Raw genomic sequence first — 25323 nt, 5'->3', positions numbered from 1 at the left:
ATTTAATATATTAAAAATTATAACATCAAAATATACTTATTAACTGATGGGAATTCTTCATACATATATCTAAACATATAGTGAAAATTATTTCGATCATATAAAAGCCAAATTAATATTACTGAAAGTTTAACTCATATATATACTGTCATAAAATTCAGTTAAACTAGCTAAATTACTGTCATATACTTTAAATTTCATATTTAATAATTTTGATTGAATGATTGGAAGCAAAAAATCCATTTAATGGGTCGCGGCGCCGAACCGTAAGATATCTCAAGGAGTAGGTAGAGATTCTTCCTTCATAATTAGATTAAATGGGTATAATTAATTAATAAATAAATATTATTTAAAAATTTGAGTGGTGGTGTCATTTTTGTTGCTGTTGAAGATGAGACAGTGCTTCTACTGAAATTTGATGTGGAGTCAAATTACAAATTAAATAATAAGAGTCGGTTGAAGTATCGCTATTGGATTGAGATTATTTTATATATATATATATGAAATTGGTAGAGCACCTACTCAACTAAATTGTGTATTAGTTAATTAATTATTGGAATTAAATTAATTAGACCTTTGTTTGACTTAATTTCTTTTATGAAATTGGATTATGTAGTTTGCTATCTTTGGATATGAAATAATATATCTTGGCTAAACTATAAATGTAAGACATTATAGGAAACTATACATTGATAAACAAGGCCGATTGGGTAGGTGGAATTGAACCCCAAAGCCTTGACCACAGACAAAGGGGGGGTTTCAACAACAGAATACAGTGTGGTTATGGAATTGTTCTTATTACAACAATGAATAAGCTTTTCATGTCTTGTTGTCTCCAATATTAGGTTTGCTAAGTTGGTGTCCATAACACACCAATACCATTTAATCATTTGATTTTCCTTCTTTCTTGACCCTACTTAGATTCTTCTCCTAATTAAAGAAAATACAAAGACAGAAAGTTCCTTTTATTTTTTTACTCATTATAAAGTATTTTTATTATAATTGATTAATATCATTAAAAGCATCACATCACTTTGTATCAACTTGTTGTGTAAATTGTACTCTGACTTTTTTCACTTTAGACAGTGGCAGCTCAGCCCATTGGGTCACAAATTTAGTGGGCCAACTGGGACCCAAATGACTTGTATTAAAACTGTTTCTGTTTGACTAATTAATTGATTGATTGATGTTAAAGGCAAAACTAACCAATGAATTGCAAGTTTTAAGTTTAATGACATTGTCCTACCAAAAAGTTTCAAAAATTTCACCCAAAGTTTATATATCATTAATATCCAAAGTTGGTTCGGTTTCGATGACGAAAATTCTCTTTATTACTACCATTTGAACCTGTATTATTTTCTTTATAAAATCTCTCACACTCGAGCACCTGATTTTCTAGTTGATTATCATTCACTGTAAAACTATGGTTTCTTGTTCTTAGTTGATTTTTTACCTCCATTCTATAAAACTTCTTTTACCTTCACTCCTGGTAACTCATCGAATACTAATTGAGAAAGTGAAGTATATTTTAGATATTAACGAAATCTAAAATTTAGGTGAAAAAGTAGTATTTTAAAATTTTTTGAATGAAAACTGTCATTAAAACAAATCTTGGATGGTAAAAATTATTTACTTATTTTAATAATTAAGAAACCTCGTACGGAGTAATGATAATATGCCAGGTCGATTTGTTTATTTGATTAATTATATACTAAAACTACATGTGCAAAAGCAGAACTAGTGCCTCATAATCATGCCTTTGAGTGCTTAAATTAAAATCTTAAAAAATAAATATAATTTCATTATTAAATGAAGAATAATGCTATACATCTTAATTAGTCTCGTTTAATTTAAATTTCTAACTTATCTTTAACCACCTATTTATCTCAACTAAAATAAAGTGTTTTAATTTTATTTTTGTTTTCTTATTTTAATAATTAAATAAAAAATCCCAACTCTTAGAAAATGCTATCCATACCATATCCGTCGAGGTGAGATGGTGACGTGTCACTATACTTAACCCATTAGATTGTCGTTTTGAAGGTTGTGGGCAGTGGGCCAGGGCCAGAAAGCATGCCTTTTTATTTTGGCACTGGGCCAGCACTGGACCACTTTCAGAAACAGCAAGGATGCGGCTGGAATGTTGATTTGGTCCACGTGGAGCCCTCCAATCATCATTACATCATAAAACCCGTCTAAAGCTATGACCTTTATTTTTTAAAAAAGAAAAATGACACGTGGTAAACGTTAAATAAAGTTTCACTCCCTTTCACGAGTTAACTTTTTTTTTTTTAACTCAAATAAAAGTTAAATGATAATTTTTTCACTAGATATTTTTAAAATATTATTTTATTATTTAAATTTATATTTTGATGACAAATAAAGAATAAATCCAGTCTATACTTTTAGAATTATTTAAGAAGGAAAACTAATAAATTTTTGGATGATGAAATATTAGATTTTGGTGATTAAGATTAATTGAAATTTGATTTGGGAATGATAATTGTGTAACCTAATAGTTTGATTGTTGACAATTGACAAGATTGATGAAAGTATGATTTGAGGGGTTTTGATAAGTGATCAGAAAAAAGAATGATAGTAACACGATGAGATCATAACAATATCAAAATTAAAAATAAAATATAAATTTTGAAATTAAAATAATATTTTAAAAATTTATGAATAAAAAAATATTATTAAACAATGGCAAAAGGTGGTTACTCCAAGTTTCGCTAATTCCGTAATCTTTTTTGAGTTGGAAAGCCGTTAGTCGCGCCAATTTTCAACGCCATAGCTGAAACCAATGCAAAAAATCCCAAACCTTGATCCATAAATATCCTTTACTAATTAATTTACCCATTTCGATAAGATCTGATTAAAAATTAAAAAAATTTTACTTAATGAAAACTGAAAATAATTTTTAATATTTGAACAAACTTTAAAGAACGTCAATCCCAATAAAGAACCATAAATATCAATGAAGAAACAGCATAATAAATTAATGATTAATTAAAGTAAACATAATTAAAAAAATAATTAAAATCCTGGGTGTTGCAGAGAGAAAAAGGTGGGAGAGAAGTCGCCTTCCTCATTGCTTCAACAATCTTCTATATGCAACCCCACACCTGTACACATATTATCTGTATACATGATATATTTTCAAATATACTCAATAATTTCCTATTTTGCCGCTATCCTCTTCCCAATTTTCTAGTTCTTTTTTGTCCTTTTATTAATTTTGTTTCTTCTTGCATACATGAACTTGTACTCTATATATAAAAGCAAAACCAGAACAAATACTCCTCACCAGATTATATACGTAACACTCAGAGACTATAAAGACTTAAAAAGTTTGAACGCTCTCTTCATTGAAACAGAATATAAAAAGGTACAGCTTATGCTTTATCATTTATCTTCTTTAATTTGCATTGTTTGTGTCTCTTTGTTTTGCTTTGTTGCTTGATTAATTCTATGGCCTGTTCTGGATATTGATCATGGGAAGAGAGATCCAGTTTTTCATTCTCTGTTCCGGGTTTGTTTTGCTTTATAATGTTAATATGTCAAATGAAAGTGTTTTGGTAATGGAAGAATATGGCAACAGAGTGTTTTGGTATTATGCAAGCAGAACTTTGTCTTTTGTATTTAAATGTTATAATATTCTCCGAATATTGATTATTTATGATGACATTTCTTGTGTTACATATGCTGCAATCGCAAAAGTTTTATTTTCTACTTCGCTATTTTGGATAGGAATTTTTTTTCTACATGCAGAAAGTATACCTCTAATTTTATTTTATCTGTTGTTGAATTATTTGCAGAGGAAATGCCTGGATTGGCGATGGATGCATTAAATGGAGACAGTGGTGGAGTAGAAGAATCTAATGGAAGCTACACGGTGTATAAGGACAGCTATTTGCAGCAAAGGTCTCCAAGAAGTCCGTTGAGTCCACAGAGTCCCCGTAGTGACTCCATTGATCTGGCCATTGATGGAATAGTTGAGACGTCTATTGAGCAGCTGTATCACAATGTCTGTGAGATGCAAAGCTCTGATCAATCTCCATCAAGGGCTAGTTATGGTTCATACGGTGAGGAGTCGAGGATTGATTCGGAATTGCGGCATCTTGTTGGGGATATTGTTGGGGAGGAAGAGATGATGAAAGAGGTGGTGGTGGTGGAGGGGAAAAATAAGCAAGAGAGTAATGGCGGCGGCGGCGAATTTACTCCCAAGAAAGTAAACGGTTCTACTGATAGAAAGGTTGCAAAAAAGGGTAAAAAGCAAAATTCTCCAACAAAGTCAAGTCCTAAGGCCAAATCTTCTAAAGAGAGACCTTCAACTGATAAAAGGAATGAGAGGAATATAACGAAACCAACTAATGCTTTCTCTATGAAGAAGCAAAGACAGAATGTGCTGGAGGATCCCGATGCAGCTTTAGATAATCCTGATCTTGGACCCTTTTTACTCAAACAAACAAGAGATATGATTTCCACAGGTGAGAATCCCCAGAAAGCTCTTGAATTGGCAGCACGAGCGATGAAATCATTTGAGGCATGTGCAAACGGGAATCCCAATTTAGAGCAAGTAATGTGTCTGCATGCTATGTCAGCAATATACTGCAGCTTAGGCCAATACAATGAGGCAATTCCGGTTCTTGAGCGTTCAATTGAAATTCCAGTCATAGAGGATGGCCAAGATCATGCACTGGCTAAATTTGCAGGGTGCATGCAGTTGGGTGATACTTATGCAATGTTGGGTCAGATTGAGAATTCCATATTGTGTTATACAGCAGGTTTGGAGATACAAAGGCAAGTCTTGGGAGAAACTGATCATCGCGTTGGTGAGACATGTCGGTATGTGGCTGAGGCTCATGTTCAAGCATTGCAATTTGATGAGGCAGAGAAGCTTTGTCAGATGGCTCTTGACATCCACAGGGAGAATGGTTCTCCTGCTTCTATCGAAGAAGCAGCGGATAGGAGACTCATGGGACTCATTTGTGACTCAAAAGGAGATTATGAGGCTGCTCTTGAGCATTATGTTTTAGCAAGCATGGCCATGGCAGCCAATGGCCATGAAATAGATGTGGCTTCAATTGATTGCAGCATTGGAGATGCTTATTTATCCTTGGCTCGATTCGATGAAGCTATTTTTTCCTATCAGAAAGCACTCACTGTGTTTAAGTCAGCTAAAGGAGAAAATCATCCTGCTGTGGCTTTAGTTTTTGTACGTTTGGCTGATTTGTACCACAAGATAGGAAAATTAAGGGACTCCAAGTCTTACTGTGAAAATGCACTCAAAATTTATGGCAGGCCTAATCCTGGAATCCCCTCTGAAGAGATTGCCAGCGGTTTAATTGATATTGCTGCCATTTATCAATCTCTGAATGAATTGGATCAGTCACTCAAGTTACTCAAGAAGGCTTTAAAAATATTTGGCAATACCCCAGGTCAACAAAGTACCATTGCAGGAATTGAAGCTCAGATGGGGGTTATGTATTATATGATGGGGAATTATTCCGAGTCCTACAACATCCTGAAAAGTGCCATTTCCAAGTTTCGAGCTAGCGGTGAGAAAAAGTCTGCCTTGTTTGGTATTGCATTGAACCAAATGGGTCTTGCATGTGTTCAGCGTTATTCAATAAATGAGGCAGCTGATTTTTTTGAAGAAGCAAGGAGTATTTTGGAGAAGGAATACGGACCATATCACCATGACACATTAGGGGTCTACAGCAATCTGGCTGGCACCTATGATGCAATGGGCAGGTAATTTATTCTTGCCAAGTTATTTTTTCCCTAGAATTAGTTGTGATATCTCTTGTTTGTTTTTAAAATATATGATCTCACAGGCTAGGTGATGCCATTGAAATTTTGGAATATGTTGTTGGAATGAGAGAAGAGAAGCTTGGAACAGCGAACCCAGATGTGGAAGATGAGAAGCGAAGATTAGCTGAGCTGTTGAAAGATGCAGGGAGGGTTCGGAACAGAAAATCGAGGTCACTAGTCACCTTACTTGACGACACCAGCCCTAAAATTGTAAAAGATGATGAAATTGAAGTATCATAATTGCTGAGAATGTATATAACTGCATTTGTAAACTATGTTCTAGGTTGAGAATTAGGTTGTTGGTTTGTCCATTCCTGTTGGCAGATTTGGAAAAATAAAGAACACCAGGTCTTAAAAGAGAGTTGCATTTATACTCAAATCTGATAAAATTCCTTTGTCACATTCTTCTTTGTATGTCTTAAACTCTAATTAATAAATGGTGGGGTTTCATTTTCTCTGTTGGTGCACCTACCTACCTGTCTTTGCCAGAATATTTTAAATATTTCTACAGACATTTGAGTAATATTCTCACCTTAATGTCCTCTGTATATGCACCTAGGATTGATTTTGAACAAAACTTGCATCACGTAGTGGCAGTAGTTGAGTGGTAACTGTATTGTTCTCACAAAAACGATAGAATTGATTGAACAACTACACGAAATTAATATCAGTATTTATGATCATGCTTGCCCCTTCCCTGTTTCTGAAGTAAATATTTTACCCAAATGTAGAAGAACCTGGACTGAACACTGCCAAAGAACATATATAGCAATAAAATCTGTTGATTTCTAATATTCAAGTCATACTGTATCATTCAATGCATTTTGACCTTTTCTTCTCGTTCTTTCCTTTTAAAATAACAATTTTCTGAGTACACATTTAATAGCATAGACCAAAAAACTTGAACAATTTCTCATTATTGATATTTAATAAGTCAGACGACAGATGATTCCCAGTTCTCAAAACCCTAAAACTGGTGGTCACATATTCCTAGGATGGAAGCAAACCTGGTGGATTGAAAGTGATGGGTCAGAGAAGGAACCGTTGAGAATGCGATTAGCAACCCAAAGGTTGGCAGCTTCGGAGTAGTGAAAACCATCCCAGAAAATGTGCATTGATGGATGGTCACATGGGTTACCATACACTGTTCCATTCACTACGGCTTTCTTCCCGCAATCAATCTGGAATCCATAGTAACTACCACAGCAGAAGTTCAACGGATCAACAAAACCTGCCACCAACAAGCCATTATGACTAGATGCGTACCATACATAAATCATTATAACTCATTAATTTGGGACCATGCCCACCAAAAATTCTTAGGTAATACAAGCCACATTACCATCTAAATGTTTAACCCATAAAATCATTATATATGTGCATTTATACCCATCCCACCCAAAGCTATTTCATATTCCGTAGAATAAAAGATCAAAATATAGTTTGCAATTGATGTTACCTTGATTCTTTGCATAGCGAACCAGTGCATATTTTACTGAATATACATCAACATAAGTCAATGCTGCATTTGGAAGTTGCACCCTCAGCTCAGATATCTTGTTCTTAAGTTGCTTATTGAACTCTTGAGTCACCTCATTTTTGGACTTTACACATCCACTACGGTCTAGATTAACAGGTACATGATTTGATTTGTCATATATAACACTATATGGTAAGCACCCAACTGGTCCTGTGTTGTGTATCCAAAAGAATCTTGCCTCTTCCTGGTACAGTTGCTGAAACATGAACCAGAACAAGCATTAGTATTTTAGTATTATCATTATACCGATCATACACAAAAGGTGATGTTGCGGTTCTTACTTGCACTGCTTGGGAGAACTGATTTAGAACATCAGGAATAGATGCTCGAACTTCTTCAATATTTGTGTGGTTAAGACCATAGTAAAGATCATTCTGTCCAATATCAATTGTATATAATGCCTTGGAAAAGTCCTGGGGCCTTGGGAGAATGCTCTTGAATGGTGCTGTTGTTCCTGGTGTTTAAAATTCACCGAACACATAGTCAAAATTAAGCACATTTTGGCAACAAATAATGCATCTCCAAAAACTTCCAACTGATGGATATACAGAAGGGAGAGAGACTAACGGTTGGAGGAGCTGAGTTGATTATAGAGAGCTATAGTACGAGACTTGAACTGTATAAATTGAGAAATTTGAATAGCAAGGTGAAAAGGGCTATAACCACCAGGTCTTACAGATGAACCCCCAGTGGCAAAATTAGCACCATGCCTGAAATTTGTCCCAATTGAGTCCAGATATGCGCTCAAGTATGGTAACTTCAAACTCTTAGCTGCAGAACTAAGTATCAGCTTTAGAAAAAGAATAACATATGGGACATTATTTTTAAATCACGATTAGCGTGCTTACCAATGAAATCTATAATAAGACGACCGTCACAAGATCTTCCAGCAGGATGCCGAAAGAAAGTTTCACCATTTGGCGAAGTGACCTGTGATTTTGCTGCAGACATTCCTCCAGTGTCTGAATTTGAGTCCCCAAAGTTATAAATAGCTGGGAACTCACATCCCTTTGAACTGGTACTACCCACAAACGTCAATCCGTCTTGGTATTTACTTTCGCATTTTTGGTCTAACTTCCTATTCCTCAGGTACTAACCGACTCATCTTTGTTCTTTATTAACGTCAGAGTATAGAGTTAGTGTGACATACCCTCAGGTATGTAATTGAACAAAAACAAAAAAAAAAAATCAAATTTTTTTAGATTTGCGCAACCGAAACTATTATATTTGATTACAATATTCGACGTTACCTTATCATTAGAACATGACTCTAACGACTTTTGTTGCCAGGCTTTTTAAACTTACTGAAATTAATTAATATCAAAATTATCCATAGGTTACGTAAAAATATGGAGAAATTTAATATGATAGACCAGAAGATTTGGAAGGAAAAAGCAAAACTAAAACTTTTCTCATTACAAATACTTAATTACTGCAGTCATAATATGAAAAGTAAATTAATCCTTTGTCTGATGATCACATCTTCCCCGCATGAAGGCAAACTTGGTCGATTGAAAGTGGTGGGTCGGAGAAGGAGCCGTTGAGAATGCGACTAGCAACCCAGAGATTGGCTGCCTGTGAGTAGTGTATGCCATCCCAGCTAATGTGCCTTGAGGGATGATGACACGGGTTACCATAAACTGTTCCATTCACTATGGCCTTCTTCCCGCAATCAATATGGTAACCGTAGAAACTACCACAGCAGAAATTTATTGGCTCAACAAAACCTGTCACCACAACCCATTTTGATTAAACCAGTATCATAAATTCATTATTTATAACCACCACTGATACAAGACCATATATCCCAGAAAAAAATGTATTAGGTGTTCTAACTTCAAATTGCTTTAGATAAATGTTACCATAATCAATGATTTTTAAGTTAAAGTGTATATAACATAAAAATGATGGGATATGCTTGTTTCAGTTAAAACTATAATATCCCACACAACGAAAAACTCCAATATAAGTAGTAATTGAAGTTAGTCCTACCTTGGTTCTTGGCATTGCTAATGAGGGCATATTTTACTGAATATACATCGACATATGTGATTGCCGCATGAGGAAGTTGACCCCTCAGCTGGGATATCTTGCTCTTAAGTTGCCTGTTGAACTCTTGAGCCATCTCATTTTGAGGCTTGACACACCCACTTTGATCCAGATTATTAGGCTTTAATTTGTCATATATAACACTATAAGGCAAGCACCCAATTGGTCCTGTGTTATGTATCCAAAAGAACCTTGCCCCTTCCTTATATAATTGCTGAAAATTAACAAGAACAATAAGCATTAGTAACATCATTATGGATAGCCACCGCAGTTTATCAAATCCAAAAGGTTGTGTTGCCTACATGCACTGCTTGGGAAAACTGGTTCAAAATGTCAGGAATTGAAGCTCGAACTTGTTCCTCATCCGTGTGTTGAAAACCATAGCCAAGATCATTCTGTCCAATATCAATTGTATATAATGCCTTGGAGAAGTCGCTCGGCCTTGGAAGATTGCCCTTCAATGGTGAGGTTGTTCCTGGTGTTGAAATTCACAGAGGTCAAAAGCAAACTCTTAACAACTGACAATGCGCGCAGCATAGAAGAAAACACATCATTGTAAACAGAAGAAAGCAGCAGAGATACTAACTGTTGGAGCTAAGTTTATTATAGAGAGCCATGGTGCGAGACTTGAATTGTATGAATTGAGAAATTTGAATGGCAAGATGAAAAGGGCTGTAACCACCAAGTCGAATAGATGAACCTCCGGTTGCAAAATTAGCACCATGCCTGAAATTTGTCCCAATTGAGTCCAGGTACGCGCTCAGGTATGGCAACTTCAAATTCTCAGCTGCACTAGACATCAAACTTAGAAAAAGAATACCATTAAAGAAGAAATCAAATCATCACAATTAGCAAGCTTACCAATAAAATCTATGATAAGACGACCGTCACAAAATCTTCCAGCAGGATGTCCAAAGAAAGTTTCACCATTTGGAGGATTAAGTAGTGACATTGCCGCAGAAATTCCTCCAGTGTCTGAATTTGAGTCCCCGAAGTTATATATAGCTGGGAACTGGCATCCCTTTGAACTGGCGCCACCCACTAAAGCCGAAGCCAAAAATATAAGCATAAAAAACAGCTTGATGGAGTTCATGATTGCCGAAGCAAAGCACTTGAAAGTTGAAAGCACAAACAAGGAACACTCATATCACACTAAACCATTGAAATAGAAATTTCTTGTGATTTGACTGAGAATAGACAAGCGTTTGACGTTGAAATGGGTGCCCGGCCTTGTCTTGATCCCTTTATTTGGTCAGAGAAAGAGGCACTTTTTTGTTATTCATGACCTTGGATGGAGGCTACTAAAAACAATGTCCTGTTGTCCACCGACAAGCAAAATTTGGGATGGTGTCCAAATGAGGCGAAAGTAACATGGTCTCTGGTCCCTCCTTCATTAAAGAGATAAAGAGCAAGAGTAAGATCCCTTGATCTGATGAACTGTTTTACTGTTCTTTAAATTAAAATAATTTAAAGATATAATATCATAGCTTATAATGTGGAACCATGCAAAAGGAGTACCAACTACCAAATATAATCAATAATGGAGCTAATCCGAGTTGATTTATATTACAGTTCAGATATGCAAATCTTGTTACTACATTTGGATCAGTAAATCCACAGGGACTAATTTACATTAATTTTAAAGGCAACAACACAAGATTGAAGGGTGGCAAAATCGTTTGATTTTGACTTCAACACTTTTTTTTTTTTTTCTTTTTTTTTGTCTTTTACTTTCAAAACTACGAATCAGCAACAATCGATATAACAGAAAATTAGATGAAAAAATAGAAAAATTGTTTCAAAAACAAGTAACCTAATTCAGTTTCTCCAAATGCTGCAAGGAGCACTTCAGTTCTTGCCAAAGGTATGCATTGCAGGTTTTTCATTAAAAAAATGATGGAGGTGCTCGGTGAAGAACAAGTTTCTGCAGGTTGTATTTAGAAACAGACCCTGCACTTGCTTGCTAACACACAGGCAGCTTGTGTAGTTGTCTTGAACTCCATGTGCTATTTACAGGGGAAGGGAAAATAATCGTCGGGAGCCTTTTACTTTCCTCAACATGTGGAAAATCAGTGGTGTAGTGAAGTCCACGGCTTTCATGCCTAGCGAGTGCACTGCTAACTACCATCTTTGCACAGCAAAAGAGATTCCTCATTTCACAAGCCTCAAGGCCAACCATTGTCTGCTCCCACCCTTGCTCAAACAAGTATGTCTCCCATTTAGCCTCCAACTGAGCTATTTTTTTCTCTGCAGTGTCTAGCCTCGTTGTAGACCGAACAATTCCCACATACTTCCACATGATTGACTGCAGTTCTTTCCTCACTTCCCTAGTTTTCCTCAAAATATTGAGCATTATATTACTCCCAAGTGACTTTGCCACAACTGGTTGGGTCCAAGAACTCGAAGAACTGAGATCAAGGCTAGAGCTCTTCATGTGATCAATTGAAGGCTGGACAGCTCTTCGTGCAAAAACTAATGCCTCTAACAATGAATTGCTAGCTAGCCGGTTGGCTCCGTGCAAACCTGTGCATGCAACCTCACCTGCCACATACAGGCCCTGCACGTTTGTCTCCCCTTGAAGCCCAGCTCGGACTCCCCCACACATGTAATGTGCAGCAGGAACCACTGGGATTGGTTGGCGGGTTATGTCTAGACCATACTTGAGGCATTCAGCAGCTATGTTGGGAAAATGTGAGAGGATCTTCTCTCTGGGCTTGTGACTTATATCGAGTAGCACATACTTCTCATTGAGCTGCTTAAGCTGGTCATCTATGCCTCTTGCCACCACATCCCTAGGTGCAAGCTCAGCTCTTTCATCATACAGGGGCATGAACCGTTCCATGCCCAAGTTGTAAAGAATGCCTCCATCACCCCTGACGGCTTCAGTGATCAGAAATGCGTTTTCTCGACTTTTGGTTGGTTTGATGGGAAGGCCTTCATCAGCTAAGGCAGTTGGGTGGAACTGAACAAACCTGAGAAAAATAGTGATACAACAATTTATAAAACTCTTGGACAAATGAAACAAAAGCTCCAGTAGACTGATTTATGTACCTTATAAAGTATAAACAGAAAAATCATTCCATCTCCAGTGGTTTTCACAATATGACTATATATGAAATAATGAGAACTAAAAGAAAATTTCTGAAAGTAAACTCACTCCATATTGGAAATCACCGCTTCAGCTCTGTGGGCCATAGCCATTCCATCTCCAGTGGCCACCTATAAAAACAGATAAAATATGATGGTGAATTAGGTAGAGGAGCAACCTTTCTTTTTTTCCCTCATAGGAATCTGCATAAAATTTTATTTATTATTAATTCCCAATTATGATGAATAAAGAAAAGACATATCTCTAAGTTCAGTAGAAAAGCCCAAAGAGAAACCCAAAGTCTAACTTATCCCATAAGAAAAAGTTCTCCTCTCCCTGTGGTCTTCAAATATTCTTCGATTTTTCTCCAGGAAAACAACTCAAAAAATAATAATCACTACACAGCCCACCTCAACTGGGAAGCCAAAAAGCGTTGACCATAACTTAAAAACATTAGGGCAATGCAAAAAATGATTGCCAATACTCTCAGATTCTCTCTTACACATAGACAGTACAGAAGAAAAACCGAATTTTGGCCCCCTTATGTGAATGAAAACAATTTGAGTAGCAATATACTAGCTATCAATCTGTGTAAAATATAAGAGAGAACACAACCTATTTACACATTCACTTGATCAACAAATGTTCATTATTCACTTGCTATCAGTCTGTGCAAAATATAAGATGCAGGTGATAAAATTTTCTCTTGAAGTTGCAGGAACAGAAAGAATGATACATACTGAAGGAAACAAGGATTCACAAGAGAAACTACTAAACATAAAATACCGGAGGGTTTGTTGTCGACGGATAGATATGCCCAGCCCCACCTGATGCTAGTAAGGTCACCTTTGAAATAAATCGTATAACCTGATATTGTGACAAAGGTAAAGCATCAGAACACAATGTGAAGTTAGTTTGGAAACTGTTGCCAAAATAAGATGCAAGAAGAATAAAAGTAAGCTAGTTGTCACCTCTTGTGTTTCAGTATTTAAAGTGTCAACACCATGGCAAACTGTGTTAGGACCATCCTACAATGCCAAACACAATTCATCTCAGTATCTGATTATACTGCATGATTGAAGCCACAATGTCAAATCTAAATATAACCAGAATCAATGAAGAACTTAAATATATTCTTCGCATAAAACATTCTAACATGGTATAAAATAAATACTACATAAAACCTATGCATCTTCTTAAAGATCAATCATGGAAAACCTACCCATTGAAACAGAATATGAGACTTTACAATCAAAATTAATAGTGAACCTGAGAAGTTAGCAGATCTATCGCAAAGTGGTGTTCAAAAACAGAGATATTGGGATCATTAATAACTGCTTCTAGTAGAGCCCGCTCAATCTCTCTTCCAGTCATATCAGCTGCATGAACAATTCTGCGATGGGAGTGGCCCCCCTCCCTTGCCAAGTGCAAGTTTCCGTCTTCCCTGTGATCAAAGGATGCACCCATAGCAATCAATTCTCTTATTCTATCAGGTCCTTCTGTACAGACAACCTGGACAAAGTATTACCAAAATTATAAAAAAGACTTAACAACTAAGCAGCTGGAAAATTTAGATTCCTATCAAATCGTTCTTATGTCGAAAAAGTGGAGGGACAAATATATGGGCACAACCTTGCATGTTCTAATTTCTCAACAAGTCATCATTTACTGACTAAAATTTTTTATGCTAAATATGTCATTGACAATTTATTTATACTTAAGGAAATCCATGTATGTGAAAACTCTAATAACAGATGAGACTAGAGAGATATGAGGCACAGAACATCATTCCAATTTCTTTCTTGGAGATAATGAATTTTCTCATGCCCTTTATTGCTGCAGGACCATCTAGATCATGTTTAAATCCAAAATAGCTTGCCATTCAAATTTACGTTTTAGTACCTCAACAATTAAATGTAATGTGAAATCATAGTTGATAAACAAATGATACTATGAAGCAGAATTACTCGTTCTGGAACTCACTCTAACAGTCTCCTCATCACATAGATGAGCCCCTGCTACAATGGTGTCCTGCATGTGACTCTCCACAGAATCTGATGGGCACAGCACAGCACTAACACCACCTTGGGCATAGTTCGTGTTGCTTTCATGAGGCTCTGCTTTTGTAATCACAGCAACAGATCCCTGTTTGGCAACTTCAAGAGCATAGCGAAGACCAGCAACTCCACTTCCAATGACAGCAAAATCAAAATACTTTGTGGATGCATCTCTCAAGCAAGCTGATACAGAGACTGTTTTTAAGGACTTCCATCTCTCACTCACAGGAGATTGAATGAAATTACACTTTTGGGACAGCAAAAATTTGGATACTGCACATGACCTGGAGGATTTTAAAAGAGTACACATAGGTTAAATGCATAAATATGAAATGGCCATTTTCTCACAAAGCAACAGACAGAACATATACAAACAGTTAAAAGATGTCGATTATTGTGTATGAATACAAATTCGGAGATCTTCACCACCATTTTGTTATGTGGCAAATTTCTCCAGAACCACACATCGCTAAAATTGAAAGTTTGTATTTGTGGTTATCATTTGGTGTGTGTTTGTTAAAGTTAAGCAATGAAATTCTGATAGCCATGAAACTTCCTGTCCTTTGCAAAATGTAAAATTCCAATCAATTCTAGGAAGAAATTCAGAGAAGACTCAAAAAAAATCTTTTCTTATAGATGATTAAAAACCCAAATAAAATGAGTTTAGTGTTCAAACATCAAATGAATTATGTGCACCAATTTAACACAGAGACCGATATTTTTATCAAATACCATGAAAGCTCTCTCTGTACACATCCACTAAGTGTCACACTTGAAATCAAAGAAGCTTGTTTGCAACCTTGACCCTTGTAGCCAATCACTCCAAAAGGAAGATTGCCACTTCCAGCAGCTATACTAGTTGTCATTGAAATCTTTCTGCAAAACAAAAAGAACTAAAAATGAGAACTAAATCACAAAAACTATAAGAAATGAGAATTAAATCAGAAAAACTCCAAAGAAAACCAAAACCAAAAACAAATAAAAATAAAATAATTGTACTTTACATGTTTCTCACATTACAAAATGAAAAAGAAAAGAACTTTGATACTGCAAATGAACCAACAAAGTTTTGGCTAAAAGTCACAAAAAAAAAGACCTCCCATGTTTTCATATTCCGAAAGTTACACAGATTGATCTAGTTGAAAACAAAACAAAGTACATGCAATACATCCCCTTTTAAGTAATCACAATACATTAGAACTTATTAAAGAGGTAGAATTTCAACCCAACAACATAGACAAATTACAGAATCAATACATAACTCAAACCCAAGATCACAAAGAGAAACAGAACATGAAAATTACATTTGGGTCACAAAAAGCAGGCTTACAAAAGATGTTTGAAAACAGATTTGTTGAATCTGAAGTGAATTGTAAAAAGAAAGAAATAAAATGAATATAAAGGAGATGGGATGAATATAAATAAAGGAGTGGTGAACAGAGAAGAAGAGAAGCCTACATTCCCGAGAGGCCACAGCCAAGTTTGTTTTTTCTTATTGTTGTTTCAGAACGATGGTTCTCAGTGGCGCCATCCTTCGCTTGGTGTGCTGTACTTTTTTAATTTTAATTATTTAATTATTTTTTCCTTTTTCCCTCTCTCTTTGGAAAAATATGGGATCCCACACCACATCTTCCTTTAATTCTTTGTCTTTAATGTTGAAATATAAATAATAAATAAAATATTTTTTCAATTAAATATATAATTCCTAAAGAAAATCCTAATTTCTAGCCATCAATATTGATTTAAAAGAAAAAATATATATATATTTGATGTATTTTTAGAGCATCTTATAAATAAAGAGAGTATCTTTATTAATTTTAAAATATAAATAACACAATTNCAACATAGACAAATTACAGAATCAATACATAACTCAAACCCAAGATCACAAAGAGAAACAGAACATGAAAATTACATTTGGGTCACAAAAAGCAGGCTTACAAAAGATGTTTGAAAACAGATTTGTTGAATCTGAAGTGAATTGTAAAAAGAAAGAAATAAAATGAATATAAAGGAGATGGGATGAATATAAATAAAGGAGTGGTGAACAGAGAAGAAGAGAAGCCTACATTCCCGAGAGGCCACAGCCAAGTTTGTTTTTTCTTATTGTTGTTTCAGAACGATGGTTCTCAGTGGCGCCATCCTTCGCTTGGTGTGCTGTACGTTTTTAATTTTAATTATTTAATTATTTTTTCCTTTTTCCCTCTCTGTTTGGAAAAATATGGGATCCCACACCACATCTACCTTTAATTCTTTGTCTTTAATGTTGAAATATAAATAATAAATAAAATATTTTTTCAATTAAATATATAATTCCTAAAGAAAATCCTAATTTCTAGCCATCAATATTGATTTAAAAGAATATATTTAGTGTAGTTTTAGAGCATCTTATAAATAAAGAACACTTTTATTGATTTTAAAATATAAAAAATACAATTTTTATTCAAATCTAATAGACTCTTTACAGTTAATGAAGATGTTCTTTATTTTTAAGAAAAAGACTTAATGGGAGAGAAAATTAATAAATAAAATATATAAGAATTTATAGTTTATTAATTAAAATTAGGATAGAGAGTAAAATTTGACTCTCTAAATGTAAAGAGTCAAACTCACCCTCTAATTTATATTTTAAAGATAAAGAGTTTGTTGAAGATAAATTCTTTATAATAAAAAATTTGAGTCATATAAAGACTCTATTGAAAATTATTACAATGATATATGAAATATAACACATTTCAAATAATTGTATTAATATTGTTAATATATAAATAATTAAATGGCCATTGAAAGGGCGAGGAGGCGGTTCATTTAGTCCAAGTTGTAGCTGTAGAACTAGATGGTCAAAAATGGGTAGAAGGGAGGTTCACGGAAAGGTCGTGATGCATGAACCACAACCACTCGACTTCATAATATTAATAACCACCCAAATCTGGGTGGGTCCTCAACTTTCAATGAGCAATAATATATTTAAGGTATGGATGATTCCTAGTATTTTACCTACAACCATAGTGATGTCATCTTCTTATAACTTCCACCATTATAATATAACAAGAAGATGGGACGAACACACACAAAAATAAATGAACTAAAAACAAGTGTGTTTGAATCCTCCTCTTCATGTTTTAAATAATATTTCCTTGTTGCTCGCTTCTTCTCTTGGAACATTCTTATTCAACTCAACCAAAACCAAGCTACCCTTTGTGCTTGAGATTTGAAAATGACACGTAAGGCCTTTTTATTATAACTTACAAAACAAATTGGATCCAATCCAACACCTTATATTTTGCTCAACCGACTACCGAATATATTATTATTATTATAATATTTGGCACCATCTCCAACTTCAATGGACCAAAACTCTCTTCATAATTACTAAAAGCATCACATTATATAATTAGAAATTTCTTCTTTGAGGTTTGGTTTAAATAATATTTTAATAACTTTTTGGTCTCTGAGGTAGTTTCTAAAGTTTTTTAATTATAGGAATCAAAATATTTCTAAAAAATTATAAAAACCTAAAGGGTCACCCAAGCCAAATTTTGGGGACGAAATTGTCATTTTCTCACAATTGAAAGACCCGCACTAGATAGAAGATAGCAATTAGCGCAAACCTTTCTTGAAAGAACGTCCAAGTATAAACCAAAATCATGAAAGACATAACCATATCTCAAAATCAATTTTTGGCTTCTCCTAGTTAAGATACTTATCTCAAAATCAATGATCAGGGAAGCATATCTCTTAATCTATTAACCAATCGGCCCTAACTATAGTATTGGAGGCGTTTATTGTTTATTTTGAAAGTAAGAGGGGTTTATATAATAAATGAAAATTATCGGAGTCTTGAAAATAACCCCGAAACTGCAAAATTTAAATTATATCGTATCTACTATAAAATGCCACGTCATTATTATATTCGCCAGACAGTGCCACGTCACTGGAGCCCCCTGAGCCCTGTGTGGGAGAGTTGAAACAGTCATGGAGGTGAAGAGCGAGATGCGGGATGTTTCAGTTCTGATTAGCCACAGCCACAGCCACAGCCACAGCCACAGCCATAGCCATAACCAGAACCATAACCATAGCAATTTCGATTTCAAAATTTATTTTTATTTCACATTCATTTTCTTTCGACTTCGTGAATTGGCACAGAGACAAAAATGGGAAACTGGTTAAACAAAGAGCCTCCACCGCCGATGGTTCTCGTTCCACCGCTCTTTGATTTCCCTCCGCTCGCGGCCCGTACCAGGTTCAGTTTAAATTCCACTTCTTATTTCTCTTGTTTAGCGAATTCCTGTAATTTTAAGTCGGGATTTTAAAAAAAGTGTGAATATATTATGGAGAGGAAGAAGTACTCTTATTATATTATTGTAATTGAATAACCTGAGACGACGGTGGTGCAGGATGTTGGAATCTTCGTACAATTTGTTGTTTGGGAAGCTTGCATTGAAATGCCTTTTCGATGATTATTTTGAAGAAGCTAGGCGTTTTAGCGCTAGAATTATGTTGAAGCCCATTGATGATCCTCATGTTGATTTGATTGCAACTGTAATTATCTTGAATTTTTCACTTTTTGTTCTTTGGTGGTGTTAATAAATTTCTTTGGCCTGATATTGATTGTTTTTCTTTTGTTTAACATGGTTAGGTTTCAGGTCCCCTTGATCATAAGCCCGAGGAGAAAATAGTTGGTAACGCATTATTTCGCTGGCAAAGGTACTTTATTGTGCTATAGTTGCAAAAATTGTGCAATGTAATGAATTGGGAATTATTATTTAACTATGTGTTTTTAATGTTTCAATTGCATGAGCAGTGATGTGGATGATCCTCATACATTCATGGACCTATTTGTATCAAACTCTGATCCGTAAGCAAGTCTTTTGAAGTGAAATTCGCTTTCATTTTTATTACTGCTTGCCTTATTCAAGAGCCTTTTTTTTTTTTTTTTGTTTTTTTTTTTTTTTGTAAACATTGCTTTGGATGCTGTGGCTTTAGTGTTTTACAGATGAGGTCATGTGTTTACTACCCAAAATTGGGCTTTGGAGCATTTGGCATCTTTCCAGCGCTAATGAAGAAAAGGTACATCCTATTAATAAAACAATATCATATGGATTATTAAGCTAGTTAGTTTAGATACTTATCAAATGTATTCTATTGACAGAGCTTACTGTTCTCTGCAGAATATCAGCCGAAGATTACGGTGTTATGGGATTGAGATATGGATCAGAAAGTTTGTCAATTGGAGCCACACTTATGCCTTTTGCCTGTATGGACCTCAATGCTTATCAATGAGTATAATTTGGATGCGTTATGCCATGGTCCCCTCAGTTGTAATTTTGTTGCAGTTATCACCATCTTTGCCTTAGGGAATTTGCTTTAAACGTGTATTTGTACCATAATAGTGTTTTATTGTATGCATTTACTTCCAATAAGTTTTTTCTACAGCAATGTAATGGTATTAACATTGTAATTGCATTTTATTTTATTTTTACAACTCTTCAACTTGATCTAGAGGTCTTTTGTCTTAATCATATTTTAGCCATCCAGGCGCATGTATGCATGCATTGGGTGGGACTTTGATGTTGAGCATGCTAGTGGCAATAAATGGAATGGCTCTCTTTTAATTTGCAAGGGCATCCTTCAAAACTTATAACCAAGAATACCACTAGTAATATAATCTATTCACTTTTAGCACCCTTGTTCTTGCCCCCAACTCCTTTCCCCCTCACAACTAATAACCAAGAATGCCATGTAATTTGATATATTCACTTTCAGCACCGTCATTATTTAGCCCCAGCCCCTTTCTTGTTCTCTCGTAGAATCTTTTCACTTGGTCCCTCATTGTTTGTCTACATTGGCCTTTAGAGATATTGAGTTTTTAATAGCTATTTCTGCTTAATTGGGTGTCATAAATTTGAACTTACAAGATCTCATTTATCTATGCACAAGATTAACATTGCTGTTCTTTGCAGTAAAAGATGAGTTGCCAAAGTGTGCATGGCTGGTAAGCAAGATGGGAAGGCTCACTGTTGGAGTGCAGTATGAGCCACAAAGTATGTTTCATATGGTTTAGGTTTCTCTTCCAAAAACTCTAGACAGTTTATTATATATGTTTTACTTTATTTTTTTTTTCCTTTTGCAAGTTACGAATTCACTGTTAGTTTTTGAGCATTGTTTCTTTGGTCTTCAGTAAATTCATTATTTTATTTTATCTCTAACTTAGAATATGAGCATGCTTCACTTGTGTATTCATTATGGGTGATGTGCTTGGCATATAAATTGAGTAGTGAATGTCAGGGTTTTACTTATTTTTTCCTCTTTTTCATACATCATCTTAATGATCTAACTTACACTGTTCACCATGTTGCTGCTTTTATCAGATGGAGGTAAAGAAGATATGAAATATAAAAATTTAATGAATTGGAGTTGTGCGATTGGCTATGGAGTAGGATCAGGCAGTCCCTTGAGCCCTTCATTCAATTTTGGCCTTGAACTTGCTAAAAGGTCTCAGGTGGTTTTTCTCTTAGTTTATGTTATTTCAAGATTTGCATCTCCACAGATTGTTTGTCTTTGCATTATATAGCATAGAGATGATCTTTAATTTTGTAATATTAATGAAGCTCTATGGTGAATAGTTCAATTGCTTCATCAATTTTTGCTTTTTATTTCTTGCATAGATGTGCTTATCCGGAAAATGGTATAAATTAGGACATATTTTATCAATCGTCTCTCATATACAATATGTGAGGCTACTTTAGTAAATGGATGAATAAGTGAGCCAGCAATGGATGTGTAGGCCAGACTTAGGCTTTAACTCTTTTCTTTATCTGTATTTATGCAGTCTATTGGCAACATTGTTTCTGAAAGCAGAACATATGTTCTTGTGAAAACCTGGAGAGTGAATAGTTTCTCTCCTTTTCTTTTTGTAGTAAATTCTTTTTTCTTTTTTTTTCTGTGGCAGTGGTAATTCAAACTTCTGTTCTCCTTATAGAATTACAGAATGAAATTTGTTTTTTTTCCCCTTTTTTGCTCCAATTTATGGTCTAGTATATGTGATAACAAAGCAACTAATGCTTAAGGATGTGGCTGCCCATATGAGTTTCCATCTAGATTTTTGCACTGCCCATCCTGTTTCAATTGAAAATCAGAGGAAGTCTTTCCTTTACTACCCTGAAATAGGACCTTAAAGAAGTAATCAACATGTTATCTTATGACAAGATCATCATTTATTACTTTTTGGGTCAGTGTATCAATGATAATGCTATATAGAATAAACCATATTGAAATTAATGCTTTATTTTAATTCTGGCTACTGCATGGTATGCATCTGACACAGTTTCCTGGTGCTTCCAGATATTCTTCATTGTTGTTTTCTGAAAGTATTTGTAAAAAATTTATCGTGCACAAGAGTTAGTTCTTATACCAATTTTTTACTGCAGTTCATTGCCTCATTCTATCAACATGTAGTGGTCCAAAGACGGGTATGCTTCACTGTTTCATCTCTTGCTTTTAATCGAATCTTTGTTTTGATTTATGCGTCTGTATCATTAGTAAATTGTTCTGTTGCAACATGTGGCGTTATACAAACTGTTGAATTGCATTGGGTTTTCATAAAACTTGTGCTGCAAAAATATATCATGACTATCCTATTATTTATCAATTTCTGGAGATATGTAATAGCTTTAGTAGATTGAACAAGTTTTTGCATGGGCTTGAACAAAATACCCCTTCAGTCTGCCCCTTTGTTTCTCTTTCAAGAATGAAGAACAGATTAGTGTTTTAGAATGAAGATCGGTTTTGGACTTAGGCATCCAGCTCATTGCCAATGTGTCAAAGACAATAGTTGCATCATATCCACCTTAAATTCCAGGGTACAGAAAAATTGTGGATAGAAGATTTCTATGAATTAATTCATGAAGTCAATAAATTCAGTAGCAACTAAAATTGCAAACTTCTCTACTATTTCTTTATCAGAATATAGGGTACCGGCAGAAAATCATAGGTTATGAAAATTTTTTTTTTTTTTACTTATGATGTCAGTGTATTTATTGTTACAGATGCAAGGATAGGCATCAGCTTAAATGTGTTTAAAATTTGCATTTTGATTGTGATTGTTCCCTGCCTTTAATTTTGGAATGTTTACTTGTAGTTGGTTAGATAAATGTAACAGAAGGAATAGAAGTTTATGATACCATATTCTGAGTCTGTTTCAGAAATGAAATTGCTATAATGAGCCAATATATTATATTAGAAAAGATATATTTTTCTTTTTCTAATATACTGGAGTTTGATTTCTTGAGTTTGGACCTGAACTCATTTCATAGTAACATACTGATCCTTTTCTAAAATTTCATGCCTACAATATCAAGGAGCACTTCTATTAGATGATCTATGTGTAGTTTGTAGGTCCATTTGATGCCATGCCATGAGAAGCTTATGTTCGATCAATTAAAGTATTATTTGTCATTTTTGCTATCATTTTTTCACTTGATATTGGTTGTGTCCAACCTTATTTGCAATATTTTACTAACAAATTGGTAACTGCTTCAACTAAGCAGGTGAAAAACCCCTTTGAAGAAAATGAAATCATTGGGATCACAAATTATATTGACTTTGGTTTTGAGTTACAGACAAGGTATTCTAAGTGATAACATTACTTTGTTTAATGTGGTGATATCCTAGTTTAATAGGACCATGTTATACAGGGTTGATGATGCCAGAACTTCAAATAATACCCCAGAATCCTCCTTTCAAGTAGCTGCATCGTGGCAAGCCAATAAAAACTTCTTGCTGAAGGTAATACTTTCAATCTTATGTTTGTAAATATGCACTGCATCAAGTTTGATAGTTATCCACATTTCATCTTCCCAGGGCAAGTTGGGACCTCTCAGTTCAACCTTAACGCTGGCATTTAAGTCATGGTGGAAACCATCTTTTACTTTCAACATTTCAGGTAACCGTAGTTGGTAGATCACTACGTTCATTAATCAGTTCAATTATACCAGAGATTGCCTCTTATCATTTCAAATCTTGGTTTGAATGCATATGATGTGCTATATATAATTAGTAGTAGAATAATCCTCCACGTAATAACATACCCGTTGTCTTCCAGCTACTAGAGATCGTGCAATAGGAAAGACACAATATGGATTTGGTCTCAGAGTCGAAAATCTTAGAGAAGCGAGGTACACTTTATTTGTTTTAGTTCAAAAGATAAATATATAAATATTTGCTTATATTTAATAATTAGTAGGTTTATGTTGTCTTTGCATTTTCAAGGCAATTTGATTATGACATATTACCAAACTTATATGGGTTGAGCATCTTGCAGTTATCAAAGGGCTGATCCAAATTTTGTAATGCTGACACCAAGCAAAGAGCATCTGGCGGAGGGCAATGTTTGGAAAATTGGCGAGAGACCAATGCTACAATCGGATGTAAATGCTGGAAATTTTGAAGAGTTGCCCAGGGAACTAAGGCCCTTGAAGAAAATTTTGTAAATTCGATTCTTTTTGCCTCTTCCTTTGAGAAATTGTGGTTACTGAGGTAGGGATGACTGGTAAGTTGAGTGTTCAAGTTCCATGACCTTCCTTCAATCTCTAGTTTTGCCCTGCAAATATGGAATTTGGATTCTCCAATTTTGAGAAAACACTGAGCTTGGAAAAGGGAATGGAAGAAATCCATAAATCATTTTTTGGATCACAGATTTTCATAACATTGAGTAGGAAAATTAATCTTGTGGTCACAGTTGTGCAGTTTTGGCATTTTCACATTCCCCCCGGTCTCTCTGAATGTGTAGAACATTACTTCTAGGCGGGTTCAAATTCTAATTCGNAGAAATTGTGGTTACGAGGTAGGGATGACTGGTAAGTTGAGTTTTCAAGTTCCATGACCTTCCTTCAATCTCTAGTTCTGCCCTGCAAATATGGAATTTGGATTCTCCAATTTTGAGAAAACACTGAGCTTGGAAAAGGGAATGGAAGAAATGGATTCTCCAATTTTGAGAAAACACTGAGCTTGGAAAAGGGAATGGAAGAAATCCATAAATCATTTTTTGGATCACAGATTTTCATAACATTGAGTAGGAAAATTAATCTTGTGGTCACAGTTGGGCACCCCCCCGCGCGGCGGTCTCTCTGAATGTGTAGAACATTACTTCTAGGCGGGTTCAAATTCTAATACGGTTAACTGCAACATTGTAGCAAAACTAATCTTCAAGGCATTTTGATAACCCAATCTTTAGGTTAGAGTTTAGTATAATACTACATATACAAAATAATACGATGAAAGATAATTGGCTGATTTTTAATTAAAAATAAATTTTCGATCAATCATCTTTTATCATAACACCATATTGTATGTATAGTATTACTCTAAAGTTTAAACTTTAAACATTTTATTATTTGACCCTATTGATTAATTACAAAGAATGGAAAAAAAAAAAAAAAAAAACCTGCAATATTTATTGTCTTATGTTTACGGTAGATGGCTGTTATAGCTAAGACATTTAATGTAGTTAATTTTAAAAAGAATTTTAAGATCATTAATTGGCATTTATAAATATAAATTTATAATAAGATTTTTTAAATAGAAGTTTAAAAGATCTTAATAAAAAGATATTGAATTACTTGAAAATATAAAGTAATCCTCGAAATAAGAAAAAATTTAGGCGTCCAATGGGATGTCATGTCACATGATCGAAATTAAATAGATATAAATAAAATAGTATTTTTAAATAACAAGATAGAAAGATTAAATAGATAAAGTGGGGTTTAAATCGA

The 25323-nt window shown here is 34.7% G+C and overlaps 5 protein-coding genes across 11 annotated transcripts; 2 read left to right on the top strand and 3 right to left on the bottom strand.

Annotated features, from left to right (window-relative positions):
• The first annotated feature begins 3196 nt into the window (after positions 1–3196).
• On the top strand, positions 3197–6272 carry LOC116123629 (protein KINESIN LIGHT CHAIN-RELATED 2). 2 transcript variants are annotated; one of them, XM_031409376.1, is made up of 3 exons: positions 3197–3388; positions 3819–5757; positions 5841–6272. In XM_031409376.1, the coding sequence occupies exons 2-3, from the start codon at positions 3824–3826 to the stop codon at positions 6055–6057; spliced, it is 2151 nt and encodes a 716-aa protein (XP_031265236.1). In that variant the 5' UTR covers positions 3197–3388; positions 3819–3823; the 3' UTR covers positions 6058–6272. The 2 variants fall into 2 exon arrangements, with proteins under 2 accessions (XP_031265236.1, XP_031265235.1); XM_031409375.1 differs by lacking the exon at positions 3197–3388 and adding an exon at positions 3520–3610.
• Positions 6273–6696: 424 nt separating this feature from the next.
• Positions 6697–8462, bottom strand: LOC116123685 (GDSL esterase/lipase At5g14450-like). Its single transcript, XM_031409429.1, has 6 exons — positions 8455–8462; positions 8206–8372; positions 7925–8128; positions 7639–7811; positions 7277–7553; positions 6697–7048 (listed from the first exon to the last, which is right to left on the bottom strand). The coding sequence occupies exons 1-6, from the start codon at positions 8460–8462 to the stop codon at positions 6798–6800; spliced, it is 1080 nt and encodes a 359-aa protein (XP_031265289.1). The 3' UTR covers positions 6697–6797.
• Positions 8463–8714: 252 nt separating this feature from the next.
• On the bottom strand, positions 8715–10537 carry LOC116123654 (GDSL esterase/lipase At3g27950-like). The gene is made up of 5 exons (XM_031409410.1): positions 10268–10537; positions 9993–10193; positions 9709–9881; positions 9350–9620; positions 8715–9084 (listed from the first exon to the last, which is right to left on the bottom strand). Exons 1-5 carry the CDS (start codon positions 10497–10499, stop codon positions 8834–8836), a joined length of 1128 nt encoding a protein of 375 aa, XP_031265270.1. The 5' UTR covers positions 10500–10537; the 3' UTR covers positions 8715–8833.
• A 528-nt stretch (positions 10538–11065) lies between these two features.
• LOC116123653 (L-aspartate oxidase, chloroplastic) lies at positions 11066–16648 on the bottom strand. Of its 5 annotated transcripts, none has more exons than XM_031409408.1 (8): positions 16621–16648; positions 15284–15427; positions 14478–14835; positions 13764–14006; positions 13466–13522; positions 13281–13361; positions 12564–12625; positions 11066–12378 (listed from the first exon to the last, which is right to left on the bottom strand). In XM_031409408.1, exons 2-8 carry the CDS (start codon positions 15415–15417, stop codon positions 11370–11372), a joined length of 1944 nt encoding a protein of 647 aa, XP_031265268.1. In that variant the 5' UTR covers positions 15418–15427; positions 16621–16648; the 3' UTR covers positions 11066–11369. The 5 variants fall into 5 exon arrangements, with proteins under 5 accessions (XP_031265268.1, XP_031265269.1, XP_031265265.1 ...); XM_031409409.1 differs by lacking the exon at positions 16621–16648 and adding an exon at positions 16467–16475; XM_031409405.1 differs by lacking the exon at positions 16621–16648 and adding an exon at positions 16010–16117.
• A 1827-nt stretch (positions 16649–18475) lies between these two features.
• Positions 18476–24216, top strand: LOC116123706. Of its 2 annotated transcripts, XM_031409456.1 has the most exons (14): positions 18476–18794; positions 18949–19093; positions 19191–19258; positions 19356–19409; positions 19538–19621; positions 19723–19808; positions 20515–20595; positions 20923–21053; positions 21982–22023; positions 23101–23177; positions 23248–23338; positions 23414–23495; positions 23655–23727; positions 23874–24216. In XM_031409456.1, exons 1-14 carry the CDS (start codon positions 18706–18708, stop codon positions 24040–24042), a joined length of 1272 nt encoding a protein of 423 aa, XP_031265316.1. In that variant the 5' UTR covers positions 18476–18705; the 3' UTR covers positions 24043–24216. The 2 variants fall into 2 exon arrangements, with proteins under 2 accessions (XP_031265316.1, XP_031265317.1); XM_031409457.1 differs by lacking the exon at positions 23101–23177 and having other exon boundaries at positions 23225–23338.
• The last annotated feature ends 1107 nt before the right edge of the window (positions 24217–25323 follow it).

The sequence above is a fragment of the Pistacia vera genome, unplaced genomic scaffold (genome assembly GCF_008641045.1).
Source record: "Pistacia vera cultivar Batoury unplaced genomic scaffold, PisVer_v2 Contig144, whole genome shotgun sequence".
Classification (NCBI taxonomy): Eukaryota; Viridiplantae; Streptophyta; class Magnoliopsida; order Sapindales; family Anacardiaceae; genus Pistacia; species Pistacia vera.
Note: the sequence above shows the minus strand (reverse complement) of the source record. Positions and strands in the feature narration are given on the sequence as shown.

Excerpts from the sequence above, each read along its gene's own strand:
- LOC116123629 (XM_031409375.1), top strand. Across the intron at positions 5,758-5,840 it reads ACCTATGATGCAATGGGCAG|GCTAGGTGATGCCATTGAAA; the intron begins GTAATTTATTCT and ends ATGATCTCACAG.
- LOC116123685 (XM_031409429.1), bottom strand. Across the intron at positions 7,812-7,924 it reads TCAACTCAGCTCCTCCAACC|GAACAACAGCACCATTCAAG; the intron begins GTTAGTCTCTCT and ends TTTAAACACCAG. Across the intron at positions 7,554-7,638 it reads AGTTCTCCCAAGCAGTGCAA|CAACTGTACCAGGAAGAGGC; the intron begins GTAAGAACCGCA and ends TTCATGTTTCAG.
- LOC116123654 (XM_031409410.1), bottom strand. The coding sequence starts at position 10,499 with ATGAACTCCATCAAGCTGTTTTTTATGCTTATATTTTTGGCTTCGGCT. Across the intron at positions 10,194-10,267 it reads TCTTATCATAGATTTTATTG|CTGAGAATTTGAAGTTGCCA; the intron begins GTAAGCTTGCTA and ends TGTCTAGTGCAG. Across the intron at positions 9,882-9,992 it reads TAATAAACTTAGCTCCAACA|GAACAACCTCACCATTGAAG; the intron begins GTTAGTATCTCT and ends TTTCAACACCAG.
- LOC116123653 (XM_031409408.1), bottom strand. The coding sequence starts at position 15,417 with ATGACAACTAGTATAGCTGCTGGAAGTGGCAATCTTCCTTTTGGAGTG. Across the intron at positions 13,523-13,763 it reads TAGATCTGCTAACTTCTCAG|GATGGTCCTAACACAGTTTG; the intron begins GTTCACTATTAA and ends TTGGCATTGTAG. Across the intron at positions 12,626-13,280 it reads CGTCGACAACAAACCCTCCG|GTGGCCACTGGAGATGGAAT; the intron begins GTATTTTATGTT and ends CTGTTTTTATAG.
- LOC116123706 (XM_031409456.1), top strand. The coding sequence starts at position 18,706 with ATGGGAAACTGGTTAAACAAAGAGCCTCCACCGCCGATGGTTCTCGTT. Across the intron at positions 18,795-18,948 it reads CCGCTCGCGGCCCGTACCAG|GATGTTGGAATCTTCGTACA; the intron begins GTTCAGTTTAAA and ends ACGGTGGTGCAG. Across the intron at positions 19,809-20,514 it reads CACACTTATGCCTTTTGCCT|TAAAAGATGAGTTGCCAAAG; the intron begins GTATGGACCTCA and ends TGTTCTTTGCAG.